Source organism: Ailuropoda melanoleuca, chromosome 16 (assembly GCF_002007445.2).
Source record: "Ailuropoda melanoleuca isolate Jingjing chromosome 16, ASM200744v2, whole genome shotgun sequence".
Taxonomy (NCBI): Eukaryota; Metazoa; Chordata; class Mammalia; order Carnivora; family Ursidae; genus Ailuropoda; species Ailuropoda melanoleuca.
In genome coordinates this window covers 77,655,811-77,670,473 of record NC_048233.1, presented here as the reverse complement: position 1 = coordinate 77,670,473, position 14,663 = coordinate 77,655,811, and the positions used below count along the sequence as shown (strand labels likewise).

Below are 14,663 nucleotides of genomic sequence, written 5' to 3'. Positions count from 1 at the left end.
GTTCCCTATGGTTGGAAAATGAAGTGCAGACAAAATGCTGAAAAATTATGAGAGAGGAAGCAAAGAGAAAATGATTACAATATAAGAGAAGATGCCACAGCTATTAAGTGTTGTCTGCACCCTTATTGACTATCCATCGATCTCAAAGCAATATTTTAAGCAACCATATCTTAACATGGAAGTTTTTTACTTAAATATTTCATAAGGATTTTAAATTGATATCATATAGTCTGAGTCCCTGTCTTAAATTACTTACTTTGTGACTGGTAAACATTAATCTTTATCATTCAGTAATCTATTAGTTTTTTTGAAATATGAATTTTAGTTTTTTGTTGTTGTTTTTTAATCGTTACTTACTTCTTCTGACACCTATAGCTCAAATTGTATCTGCGACTTGGTGTTAAGAAGTTGATGTTTTGATATTTAGATTTTAGTTAACCCAAGGTCATGTACATTTTGTGAGATGAGGTAAGAGTTTGTTATCAAAGCTTGACGACAACTTTTTTGTTAACAAAATTTCTCCAACCTGGACAATGGTTGTGCTTTATAAAAGTACCTTTATGTATTGAAACAGTCAAAACTGATTCTGGACAGGTGCATAAAATATAGGGTGACAACTTGTGGCATCATTTATGGAATGGTCTTAGGCTTTATAAATAATAGTTCCATTTAATAAAAGGGAAAAGAATTCTGTAGCATTTAACTGGGATGCAGAGAGAAAAGTAAGGAGGGACAGAGAGAATGAGTAAGATAAAGACACCAGTATTAGGTTAAGACCCAATTACATGGAGGATTTAAGAAGTACGGTGGAGAATTATTTCGTGGTGTAGTAGTTAAGTTTCTCTAAGCATAAAGAGACCTGACGTGTCATAGAAACCTCTATCTTATCTCCTGTCTCCATATCTGCAGTGATTTCTACTTCTTTTTTGAATGGTTTCTTTGAAAGAATTTATCATTTCCATGGAGGTGACTTGCAGAAATAGCCATTTGGAAAGCAGAGATGATAGATGTGACCTAGGGACTCTAGACATCTGGTGACAGCTTATGGGCTTGCAGGGAGACGGCATTATCAGCTCAAACCAAAGTTATATAGACCATAAGGTGCGGGGAATGGCCAGCTGTCCCTGTATGATGGATGAAAGATGACTCCAGACTTTGCTGTGAAAGAGAGGAGAAGGCAAGGGGGTCAACGCTCAGAGATGAAGGCCCTTTGCTCTTCTCTGCTCTCACCTTTATTCGTGCTTCTGGATAATCATGTTTATTATTCTGTTTCTCAAGCAAGTGATATGTGGCAAGGGGTCTTACAGAAAATAGAAGAGTCTGATGGCCGGAAAGATGCAATGTGCTGATCAGCTTGTTCTATGGGTTCTGCTAAACATAGCCTAGGGGACAATGCATACATCTCTTAGATCACACGCAGTTGTTTGGACTAAGAAAGCATCAGGGAAGGTAAGTCCCTGCGGCATTCCTATGGCAGAGTGGTCACACAGGCCTCAGCATTCCAAAGGCCTATGCCTGTCTCTGAAACCTTCCATTGCCCCCAGCGGCCTCCCTATTACATTTTAGCAAGCCAGGAAGTATGGATGATTTCATGCTCTACATTAACCCCAACATTAAGGGACAAGGAAATCTTCATTGGAAGCCTTACAATTCCTAATTGTGTACAAGTGATATGTGAGTGCATGTGTGTATGTGTGCATACACTTTGAAACCTTTGAACCAAATACTTTCTACTAATCCTTCAAAGGGGCTTTGTGTGTAGATTGTTTAGGAAAAAATTTGTAGCTAATGTAGAAAGTATAACTAGTGTAAGCTTTTTTGACACTATCCCAATGAGTGAATGAGACATGCAAGACTTTAGATTGCCCAGTTGCACAAAATATGCCAATATGGATATAAATATCTGAGGCAGAAAATGGGTCCCCTACCCTGCCAAAGATGCCCAGAACTGTGAACATGTTGTCCTCCACAGAAAGAGATTTGCTGATGGGATTAAGTTAAGGATCTCCAGAAGGGGAGGCTATCCTGCACTATGTGGGTGGGACCGATGTAATCCCAGGAAAGAGAGGGGTGCAGGAAAGTCCAAGTCAGAAGGAGATGTGGCAGTGCAAGCAGAGGTCAGAGTAATGGGATCGCTGCTTGGAAGGGGTTGCCAAGCAAGAGATGAGGGCTGCCTCTAGAAGCTGGAAGAGGAAAAGAAATGGACTCTTTCATGGCCGTCCAGGAAGGAACGCAGCCTGCGGACATCTCGATTGTAGTCCAGTGAGACTCATCTTGAACTTCTCACCTCCAGAACTGTGGGATAATAAGTTTCTGTTGTTTCAAGCCGCTGACTCAGTGGTGATTTGTTACAGTAGCACTAGGAACTAATACAAGTGACAACATAATTATGTTTAGAAAACACATACATGTAAATCAAGTTAAAAGGTAGAAAACACTACAGCTTTCATTTTTGACTTTAGTTCACTTAATAAAATACATAGGATTGGTAAACGTGCAAGTGTGAGTTTAGCCCTGTTGCTCCAATTCTGTTCACCGAACTTGACTCAAAGACAAAGGCTTTCTGCTGGGAATGTACTTCCCCAGTTGTAAGTATGTAGGCTGTTGTAGACCAATGCATGCTCCATAGAAAGGTTAGACAAATGGGCAAGCAGAAAATAAATTATCTATATTATATATTTCTGTATATTTATGAAGAATAAAACTTAAAAATGTTAAAGGCTAATGCTATAGGGTTATGGCCAATTTTGTCTCTGGAGACCAGGAATATCCACAAAACAGTGTAACTCTTCTGTGTTCAGCCAGCTATTCTGCTTATTTAAAACTAAAGTTAGGAATTAGCTTGTTAAACCTAGTGTCACAGTTCCTGTGTTTGGCTTGTTTCTGACTTCCCTGAAAATGTCATAAATCTAATTTATTTCTAGTCATTGCCTTACCTAGCGAGGCATGCCCCATCTCCCTTATGACATTGTATGTTAGAAGCATTTTGCATGCGCAGACAGAAATAAAGCACAGAATGACAACTGACACTTATTTATTTATTTATTTATTGGCCATAGTGCCTTTGAGACTTGGTGTCATTTTAAGAACAATGAATTTTTTCTTTAATTTATTAATACTTTATTCTGAAACACTAAACAAAAATGTTAAAAGAAGTGATGTTTGCTGTTAAATGTTTTTACACCACAGATGATTAACTCCACACAATGTTAAGGAGGAAAAAAGGACTGGAGAAAATTAGTTTTGCATCATTCTGGGATAAATATCAACATTTGCTTTGTGCACATGCAGACGTGAGTGGAATGAAACAATGGAATTCCCTTTCATACATTTTCTTCTGTTTTGCCACATGACCTATTTCCATGTATATCTAAGCATTTTTTGGTTTAGTTTTTATTTTCACCTGAACATTTCTATGATATAAATATGTGTTATGTACAAGATAAAAAAGGACTCAAAATGGTTAAGAAATTGAAAGATACAATACAGCAAAAAGGAAAATAAAACTTGTATTAGTTGAACAAAACAGATTTGTGGTAAGATGACCTGACTCAACCACATTCCAAAAAATGTTTCTCTCATACCTTCTTCAGCTCTCAGACTTCCTCTTCCTTAGCCAGAAATTACAAAAACCCAGTAACAAGCTGTGTTGCACTTTAAAATGTATTTATTTTGCAAGTATTGTTTACTACTTAAATAAGTGTCCTTTCTTTGGTCAACTATACTTCTCTGTATTAGGGAAAGTTGGATATTTGAGGTTGGAAGAGAAAGGGTTAAGATCTTCCCATTGAAATCCATTGAATTTTTAACTTTTATTGCCTCTGCATTTAACAGAGATTAGCTTTTCAGGAGCAAATGAAAACTCTTTTATGAAGACAATTGTAGTTTTAAATTTACATTAATTTGAAAGACTGACAAGGGTTACTTAGGAATCTCTTGAATGCATCCCTCACATCCTTGTTCCTCAGGCTGTAAATGAGGGGATTCAGCATTGGTATCACCAGGGTGTAGAATACAGAGGCCATTTTATCAGTATCCAATGAGTGGTTGGTCCTTGGCTGCAAATACATGAAGAGAAGGGTCCCGTAGAACACAGTGACAGCCGTCATGTGAGAGGCACAGGTGGAAAAGGCTTTTCGTCGGCCCTCTGAGGAGCGTATCCTCAAAATGGCAAGGACAATGTGGAAGTAGGATGTTAGAACAATAATCATAGAAAAAAACAAATTGGCCCCTGCTGAGGTAAACACTATTGTTTCTGGAATATAGGTATCAGAGCAGGACAATGCCAACAAAGGGACAGTATCGCAGTAAAAATGGTTGATTACATTGGAAGAGCAGTATGACATGGAGAACACACAGGAGGAGACAGTCAGTGCTGTGGTCAGACTGTAGAGGTACGTGAGGGACACCAGCAGTATGCAGACCCATGGAGAGACCACCGCCATGTAGAGCAGGGGGCTGCAGATAGCCACATAGCGGTCATAGGCCATTACACCCAGCATGAAAGTCTCAGCCACAATGAATACTAAGAACCCACCCAGCTGGGCTGCACATCCATAGTAGGATATGGTTTTCTTTGTAACCAAGAAATTTACCAGCATTTTGGGGGCAATGGCAGTAGAGTCGCCGAGATTGATGATAGCCAAGTGCCGGAGGAAGAAGTACATGGGCGTTTGAAGCTGAGAGTCAACACAGGTGAGGGTGATGATGCCCAGGTTCCCTGCCATGGTCAGCCCGTAGATCAGCAGGAAAACAAAGAAGAGAGGAATCTGGAGGTCTGGGCGATCTGAGACTCCCATGAGAATGAACTCAGTCACCCGGGTGAGATTTCCTGAGGCCATTTATTTTGTTGCTTTCATCCTCTAGTGGGGAAAATGGAAGGAGAGTAATAGATGGTTAGGTTGATTTTTCTGGCAGGTGTAAGACTGTAGACTGTTTCATTTAAACGGGATTATTTTTGTTCATAATTAAAAGTGTCATACCTTATTTGTATTTCTCCCAGTCTTTTAAAAAATTCAGAAATACGATCTTTGTAGATACCATTTTCATTTGTTAGAACTGCTGTACCAAGCTATTTATTTTTCACTTGTTGGATATAATGTATATTCATTGAATATATGTTAATCTACTATATTGTATGTATTACTATTTATATGTATATTTTAAACATATTAATTATAATATTGCATGAATATGTATTTACACATACACACATCTCCGTGTATGTTTCCAATGATAAAAGATAGCTACGTGTAAGAAGTTGTTGAGCCAGGGTGACTTCCAGTGACTTTCGGGTATTTTTTCCTTAGCTGCCACTGGCTTTTTGTTTGGCCTATTCCTTGTCATCAGCCTTGAGAATTTTATATTTCTGCAGGAAATACTTTGTGTATGGTGGGTTTTCCTTATCACTGTCTACTATCACTTCCTATCTAATGATACCAATACTGCTTCAGCTGCCCACCAACCGACTACACTTCAGTAGTCTTCTTTCTCAGTGTCCTTCAGAAACTGATTTTTTTTTCCTTAATCACATTTCCTTTCTTCTGCCAAATAAACTAGTCCTTTCTATCTCTCCAACCTCTACTTGCTCAGATGCTGGTTTATCATGGTTTTCTGGCAGCCCTTTCTTCCTCCCTCCCTCCTTCCCTCCCTCCCTCCTTCCCTCCCTTCCTCCCTGCCTTCCTCCCTGCCTTCCTTCCTGCCTTCCTTCCTTCCCTCCTTCTTCCCTCCTTTCTTCCTTCCTTTCTTTCTTTCTTCTTTCTTTCTTTCTTTCTTTCTTTCTTTCTTTCTTTCTTTCTTTCCTTTCTTTCGTTCTTTCTCTTTCTTTCTTTCTTTCTTTCTTTCTTTCTTTCTTTCTTTCTTCTTTCCTTTCTGTCTTTCCCAGTTTGTACTTCATTCTTTTAAATTGTTTAAAGCCTGTTTTGATGTTTTAAAAAAATGTTACTTGTAGGTTTGATTTGCTCAAGTTTGATCACTTTGTTTTCCTTGTACAGAGAAATGTATGGAGAAGAGTGCTGACATTTTTCAATATATACTGTACTCTGGGCCCAGAACTATGCTAGCCATTTCAAAATAATGATCTCATTATTCTGCTGGAGTGTCCTAGAAGATGGATGTAATTATTTCTTGGACAGTAATTATTGGACAGTTGAGGTTCAATGAGCCTAGGTCATGCAAAGAATCTATATAGGATATTGGTGAATGGTATGATTGCTTTGCTTTATGTGTTTGTTTGCTTTTTTGTTTGGTCACTTGGTTGGCTGGATGTTAGGCCACCAATTACTAGCTGTGTGATTTTTATCAAGTATTTACATTCTTGTGGTATGTGAATGTAAGGAGATACTACGCAAACATGGGTTAGCACAGAGTCCGTTAACAATGAATGCAAAATAAGTAGTGCCAGCAGTTCTTGTTATTAGCATGTTTTAAATGATTTTCTAACGTGGTTTCCTTTTTGTGTCTCAGTAACTCATTCTACCTCATCGAAGAGTTTTGTAGTTGGAATGGGAATAGTAAGTGAATTATAATTTTGCATATCTAGGCGACTGGGACATGTGATTTCTAGCTATATTTAACAAAGAAATCAGGTTGTGTTCTCCTGCAACCTAATTCTTTCTTAAATCTGTGATGTTTGTTTAATCAAAGATATTTTCATACATACATCGAGTATGTCTAGTCAGATTATACAACTGCGTTGTGTTAGACATCTCATATCTCTTTTCACCTACCACCACATCTGAAAAGAAATGCACAGACAGGTTTCTGGTGGAAAGCACAGTGGGGACACTCACTGTAAACAAAACATTTCCTGCTTGTTTGCTGCATGTAAAGCAGCTCAGTGCATGTTTTACTCTGAGATAGAATACACTCAATAACTGTATCCTTAATTTAGCCAAGAACGAAACAGACAAAACAAAAACAAACCCAAAAAAAGCACACCAACAACTGTAATCTTGGATTGTGTATATGAACTTATGCAATTAGCATTTGAGGTATATTTGTATATATAATTACCTGCTATTAATTCCTTTCTTTAAAGACACATTACTAATGGCAAAGCTAGGACTGTTTTTTGTTTTTTGGTAAGTATATATCATTGAAATAAAGTATTTTTCTTCTGTTTCTTCAGAAGGGTTTTTGATTTGTTTCTGATGAAGCTATGTTAGGTTTTTACATATATTTTTTCAAGTTTGTTTTTGAAAAGAAATATTTTGTAAGTTTACCAAAATACTAACATGTCAGGAAAAGAACTTTAAAAGTGTACCTAATTTTGATCATTTATACTACAATTTGGCCGAGAAATCATACTGCAAATGTTTTAAATAGCTACTGAAATGATTTCAAGAGATATTCTATTGGTCTCTTACTGTACAATTTGTCTTAAACTTATTTAAACCTGAGTTGTGCTAGAGACAAACTGCATTTTGACATGAGCTGTCAGTGTGCACCTGCATTGGAAAGCCTGCCAGCAGACATCAGGGAATCTTTCCATCATAGGGTTTGTCACCCTGGGCAATGAGAAAATCAGGGAGGGGAGAAACTTCTTTTTCTTGATGTTTAGCAATTTGGTAGGTCTTTCTTGGAGAAGAAATCTGATATTTCAAATCACTTAACAAGTCTCCTGTCTGGTGTAGAGTGCCTTCTAAAGCATCAGTTCCACCAACTCTAAAGCAGAAACGTTCCTCTTTTCCTAAAGTGAAATAAAATTTTCGTTATTCTGTAGAAACGCTCACACTCTAAGTTACCAGCAGGGATGGATGCTGGGCACCGTGGTGTGAGTCATTTCCCTGTCCCTTCCATTTAGCCATCAGAGAACAGAGATTTACGTCCCCAGAAGAGAACAGAAAAGGTATTTCAGTTCTGAGTCTGATTTGAATCCATAAAGCTCCCTAGATACATGGTCTTCACATCCAGGATGAGTACTGAGTAAACCATTGGGGTGAACCTACCTGAACCAGAGATCAGCTGAGCCGAACTGCAAAGGTTCTGCAGGAGGCATGCTGAACAGATTTACAAGTGTCTGAAGTCCCTGAAGACACACACACTGAAATAAGCTTGTTTATGGGTTCAGTCCCTACCCATGAAAACAGGAATTCCCAGAAAAAGTTCAATGATTCCCCAGGGAAAGAAAGACCAATTATTCAAGTCTCTACACAACAATTGCACCCACAGAGTGAAAATGTGGGGATAGCCTAGGAATGTTCTTAGATGGTCCTACTGAGTAACAATCCTCTGCAATGATTCACCCTCTGTGTGTTTGTTTCTTTTGAATTGTCCCCATAATGGTTGAGAAGTGTGGCTGCTGGCCCTGGAGTGGAAAAAAATCCAACAGTTAGAAAGCCCAGGATTCTGGCCCCAGTCTTCCATTTTCCTGCGAATATTGGGAATAGAACTGCATGCAAAGCCTCCATTCTGGTCAAGAACAAACCCTGGTGTATTTGACATAAAAATCACTCAAATTGTGCATGGTTGTAATAAGACTAAATTTCAACCATTTTGGAGACTTCTGTAAGGCACCCATCATATGCCTGGTCCCAATGCTGGTTTTTAATTAAAATTATTTGATGGAAAATGCACTTTTCATATAATTTTGTGATCTTTCTTCTTGCATGTATAAGTATTATAATTAAATATTGATAACATTTTATTTTACTTCTTCTGTTGGATTTTCTAGTCTGTAAGCTTTATAAGTAGAAAGGTTTTGTCTAAATAGTTTGTATTAGAACTTCTAAAATAATAGCCAGGGAAGAGCAGGTTTTCCAAAGATATTTGGTGACTTGCTGACTGATGCAATGAATGAGGAATAAGTGAATGAGTGAATATAATATCCATCTTAAAATTCTGAAATAAAATATGAGCTTTGGGGAAATCTGGGTAGCTCAGTCATTAAGCATCTGCCTTTGGCTCCTGTCATTTTCCCACTGTCCTGGGATGGAGCCCCGCATTGGGCTCCCTGCTCAGCAGGAGATGAGCTTTGGGNATATAATATCCATCTTAAAATTCTGAAATAAAATATGAGCTTTGGGGAAATCTTGGGTAGCTCAGTCATTAAGCATCTGCCTTTGGCTCCTGTCATTTTCCCACTGTCCTGGGATGGAGCCCCGCATTGGGCTCCCTGCTCAGCGGGAGCCTGCTTCTCCCTCTCCCACTCCCTCTGCTTGTGTTCCCTCTCGCTGTCTGTCTCTGTCAAATAAATTAACTATATATATATATGGTTTTGTCTTCAGCTGTGCCATCTATCTTTAATGTGATTCTAACTTTGATAAAGAAACAATGACAACTTGCTTATCATTCTCTAGAATATTCAGTATTTTGAGCCAAGACACACTGTTCTTTTTGCATCTTGGTGTTCTTAATATGTAATACAGGTGTGGCACATTCTAGGCTCTACCATTTTTAAAGTAACAGACAAATTGTGGACCGTAAAGAGGAAGTAACAAAGATATTTACACATCTTAACTTACTCATGAGAATGAATTGAAATCCTTGAGGTCCTTTTCAAATTCCAAGTATCCACAGGAAGTGTGTTGTTGATTCCTCTGTAATGTCTCCTAGATTGTCTGTCATGTTACCAACTTAGTCTGTACCTTGCTCAGTTAACAGGACTTTATTCCCTCAGCAGTTCTGCCAACGTTCCCATCTATTTAGTGTTCCCACAATGTCATAATTTTTTTAAAAAATGTGTTACCTTTACACTTTACATTTTTATTGATGCCTTCTTTATAATTTGGACTCTCAATTTATTGCATGGGAGGTATTGTTCATCTCTTAAGTTGTGAATATGATATAAAATAAACTTACTTTGGTTAAACATATAAAATTCTAAGACAGGACAGGACTATCCCAAATCACAAAATTTTACCTTTCAAAGTACTTGTAAGAAATACACACATGTCTACATACATATACATACACACACACATATATATGTGCTGGCAATAATATTACAGACACCGTATTATTTCCAGCCCCCACCTTAAAGATAGATCTGTCTTATATGATTCACTATTTTAAAGTAATACTTTAATTACATATAAGCTGAAATGTCCTAATCCATTTTCCTCATTCCCATTCCCTCCACCCCTTCTAGAGGCAACAGGTATTAACTCTATACAAACTTTTTCAGTTTTTCCAAATCTTTCTATTCATTTTTTACTGTGATAAGAAACCTTAATATGAGATCTACACTCTTGACCAATATTTAAGTACACAATACAGTAATGATAATTATAAACACAATGTTTTATGACAACAAATCTCTAGAACTTAATCCTCTTGCAGAAGTGAGGTTTTTTTTTTTTAAGTTTTTATTTATTTGAGAGAGAGACCAAGGGAAGCACAAAGGAAGAGGGAGAAGCAGACTCCCCACTGAGCAGGGAGCCTGACAGGATGTGGGACTGGATCTCAGGCAGGACCCCTAGATCATGACCTGAAGTAAAGGAAGATGCTTAACCCACTGAGCCACTCAGGCACCCCATAAGTGAAGATTTATGCCTATTGCTTACCAACCATTTCCCTCTTCTCCTAGTCCCTGAAAACCACCATTCTACTCTTTGATTCTACATGTTTGATGATTTTTTTATACATCAAATAGAAGACATCATGCAGTATTTGGCCCTCTGTGACTAGCTTATTTCATCTAGTATAATGTCTTCAAGGTTCATCCATACTGTCTTTTTTAAAAAATAAAATGTATTTATTGTCATATTTTTGGATACATAAATTATACATACTATCACTAATTGTGTGGTTTTAAAATTGTACATGTATATGTAATTTAATTTATATGTATTCTCAATAATAAATTTTGTCTATTATATGCAATAAAATAATTGCCTTTTCAATTTGCTTATAACATCTTGCTGGGAATGGCCAGCAATCCCTGTACTGATGGATGAAAGATTACTCCAGACTTTGCTGTGAAAGAGAGGAGAAAGGCAAGGGGGTCAACGCTCAGAGACAAAGACACTTTGCTCTTCTTCTGTCGTGCCTTTATTGGGTGCTTCAGGATAATCATAAATCCTTATTACTCTGTTTCTCAAGCAAGTGATATGTAACAAGGGGTCTTACTGGAACTAGGAGGGTCTGATTATAGGAACTGCACAATATGCTAATCAGTGTGTTCTAGGAGTTCTGCTAAACATAACCTAGGAGACAGTGCATATATTTTTAGATCACAGGATGACTGTTTGGGCTAAGAAAGCATCAGAGAAGGCAATTCCCCATGCCATTCCTACCTCAGCATGGTCATACAGGCCTTGGCATTCCAAAGACCTATGCCCTCCTCCAAAACCTTCCATAGCCCCAGCATCCTCCATGTAACATTTTAGCAAGCCAGGTAGTAAGGATGATTTCAGGCTCTACATTAACCCCAACAACATCCTTTATTTTAGAAAGTTTTAAATTTGATGTACTCATATTAGTTTGTATTTATTTGCAAATTACTTAACTGAAAAGAATTAACTATGGGGATTCTTCTAATTTTAACTGCTCTGAAAATATTAACAATGTAATATGTGTTTTCCTAAATTAAAACATATTTGTTTTTCATAATAAATATTACTTAGGAATACAATTGACTTTACATAGAATAGCCAGTTTTTAATTGACTTTTGCCATAAAATGTCTTTTCTTATAAAATTGAATCTCTTTTTATACCTTTCATCTTTCTATTAGTCCTGGCCTGATCCTATCTCATTATCTGCTTTGCCACATGTAAATCTTCTCTACACTGTGTTATTTATACGCAAGTCGTTACTGGTTAACTATACATGAATGTAACTCTTAACAAAATGCTATAATTCTGCAGGTAATTAACTTATTGTATATTATAACCCAAATGTCTCTTTCTGCAAGTTCACTTAGAAATATGACTGGTACATAGAGGTCAGTCTCTAAATATGTGTTGACCTCATCTATCTTTACTTTTCCCTCTCAAAGAACATAACAATGCTTAATGTTGATAACCTATTCATAGAAACCACATAGTATAATCAATTGAGAAGATATTCATAATTTTGCCCACATCTTTTGTCCTGCCTATTTTATATCTTTGTTCCTTAAGCTATAGATCAAAGGGGTTGTTAATATCCTTTATCACCTTTGTATTGTATTTCTTGTCAACTATTTATGGATTTGCATGAGTTACTTTTATATTGTGTACATGAGTCCCTTGTCAGCTCTTCCTCTGATTCTGCAGGTCTGATTAAAGTATCCTCTCCCACTATGAGAGTTTCCTTTTCACACTATTAATTTTGATGAACAGAATTTCCATATAAAGTTCAATTAATCATTTCAAATCTTAGATAACTATTGTTTTGTGCGTTCTGTTTAAAATGCCATACATACTTCTATCTCACAAAGATGTCCCACTATTTTCTCCTTTCAACTGTTGTTGCGTTTCACATTTAGACCTTTAATCCAAGTAGAATTGAGTCTGTATAGTTCATGGGTATGTGTCCAGATTTTTTTTTCAAAATAATATATAAATTACTTAATAACATTTATTGAAAAGATCATTCTTTCTCTTATGGAAAATAGTGATGCCTCTATCATATGCTAGGTGAAAATATATGTGTGGATCTGTTTCTGAAGCCACCATTCTATTCCATTAATCAATTAGTCTGATTCTGGAAAACGTTTTTTTGTTTGTTTGTTTGTTTGTTTGTTTTGTTTTTGAAATGCAACTGACACACAATGTTACATAAGTTTCATATGTGCAACATAGTGAATCAATATGTTTATGTTATGCTCAGCACAAGTGCAGCTGCCACCTGTCACCATATAATGTTATTACAATATGATCAGCTATATTTCCTATGCTGTAACTTTTATTCCCATAACTTATTCATTCCATAACTGGAAGTCTGTGTCTTCCACTCCCCTTCACCCATTTTTCTCCTCCCTGTATTCCCTTCCCCTCCGACAACCATCAGTTTGTTCTCCGTATTTATGGGTCTGTTTCCGCTTTTTGTTTGTTTGCTTGATTATTTTGTTTCCTATATTTCATATATAAGTGAATTCATATAGTATTTGTAATTCTCTGCCTGATTGGTTTCACTTTCCATGATTCCCTCTATGCCCATCCATGTTGTCACAAATGGCAAGAGCTCATTCTTTTTTATGGCCAAGTAATATATACATTCATCTATCAAGGGCTACTTGGGCTTCTTCTATATCTCAGCTACTGTAAATAATGTTGCAATGAACATAAGGGTGCATATATCTTTTTGAAGTCCTGTTTTGTCTTCTTTGGGTAAATACCCAAACGTGAAATTACTGGGTCATATGGTATTCCTATTTTTAATTTTCAGTGAAACCTCCATACTATATTGACAGTGTCTATGCCAATGTTTTCTTAATTACTATAGCTTTGTAATAGGTCATGAAATCTAGTGGTGTAACTCCTACATAATTTATTCTCTTTCTCCAAGACTGTCTTTAACTTTTTGGCATTTTGTCTTTCCTAATAAATTTTACAATCAGCTTCCATCTTTATAAAAGGTAGAAGAAAAAAAACAAAGAAGGAAGGAAGAAAGGAGGGAGAATTCACTATAAAAATTAAAATATTTTTAGAAATAATTTTTAAAAATAATCTAGCTTTATTAAAGGAATTGATATCTGTTTTATAATACGTATGTATTCTTTCTTCTTCTAAGATATTCTGGATCCTTTGCCAAAGCATTTGTATGGCATATGCCACATTTATGTCTTCCTCAATAATTCAACAATGTTTTTATAGTTTCTATCAAGAAAATCATGCAAATCCTTCATAACAATTTTCCCTAGGTTTTATAGAGTTTTTATTTCCAGCATAATAGATGGTTTAAAATTATATTTTTACCTGTTTTTTTCAAGCATATAGGGGAGAAAAAACGCTCATCTTTCATATGCTGAACTTACATGCACCAGTCTTGCAAAATTCACGTATTATTTTAATGTTTCAGCGTGAAAGGTAGTTTTGAATTGGTAATGTACACAATTATGCCTTCTGAAAATAGGCACACCTCTACTTCTGTTTTCCTGAGTATATGTAGGTATACAACAGAGTCTGACATGCCAACACCATGAGGGGATAAAGTTAAAGTATCACTAAGGCAGATATTGTTGATTATTCATTGACGTGTGTATTCTACCCACAAAGAACAATAAATGCCATCTTATCTATGACATATGCCAGTGGGATAGGCATGTTTATTTAATATTAAATGAAAGACACAAAACACCTTTTAAATAAAGGATATCTAAGGGGAGATGCATTTTAAACAAAACAAAACAAAACTTGTCTTCAATTGTCACCCAAGTACTTGGCAATGTGAGAACAGTGGTCTGGATATCAGTCTCTTGCACTGAAACCAAAGTTGATAACAGAAGGATGGTCACTATTGAAACACCTATGAGTTGAAAACAGGAAAAAATATTTCTATTTTTCTATGACTTTTACACATTATTGCTTTCTAAGCCCTGTGACATAAACTAAACAGTAGTCTATTACCTAATTTATTGTATACACAGTCTATATTGAACACTGCATAGACAGTTTGTGCCAATTTTCCCATATTCTATGCAGCGCACCTTTTACCTCTTTGTTCCTCAAGCTGTAGATCATGGGATTCAGCATAGGGATTATCAAAGTGTAAAATACAGAAGCAATTTTATCAGTA

General features: G+C 36.5%; 1 protein-coding gene across 1 annotated transcript; it reads right to left on the bottom strand.

The window, feature by feature from the left end:
* Positions 1–3,893: 3,893 nt before the first annotated feature.
* Positions 3,894–4,841, bottom strand: LOC100482205 (olfactory receptor 8J2). The gene has a single exon (XM_002926854.2). It carries the CDS (start codon positions 4,839–4,841, stop codon positions 3,894–3,896), a length of 948 nt encoding a protein of 315 aa, XP_002926900.2.
* Positions 4,842–14,663: the final 9,822 nt, after the last annotated feature.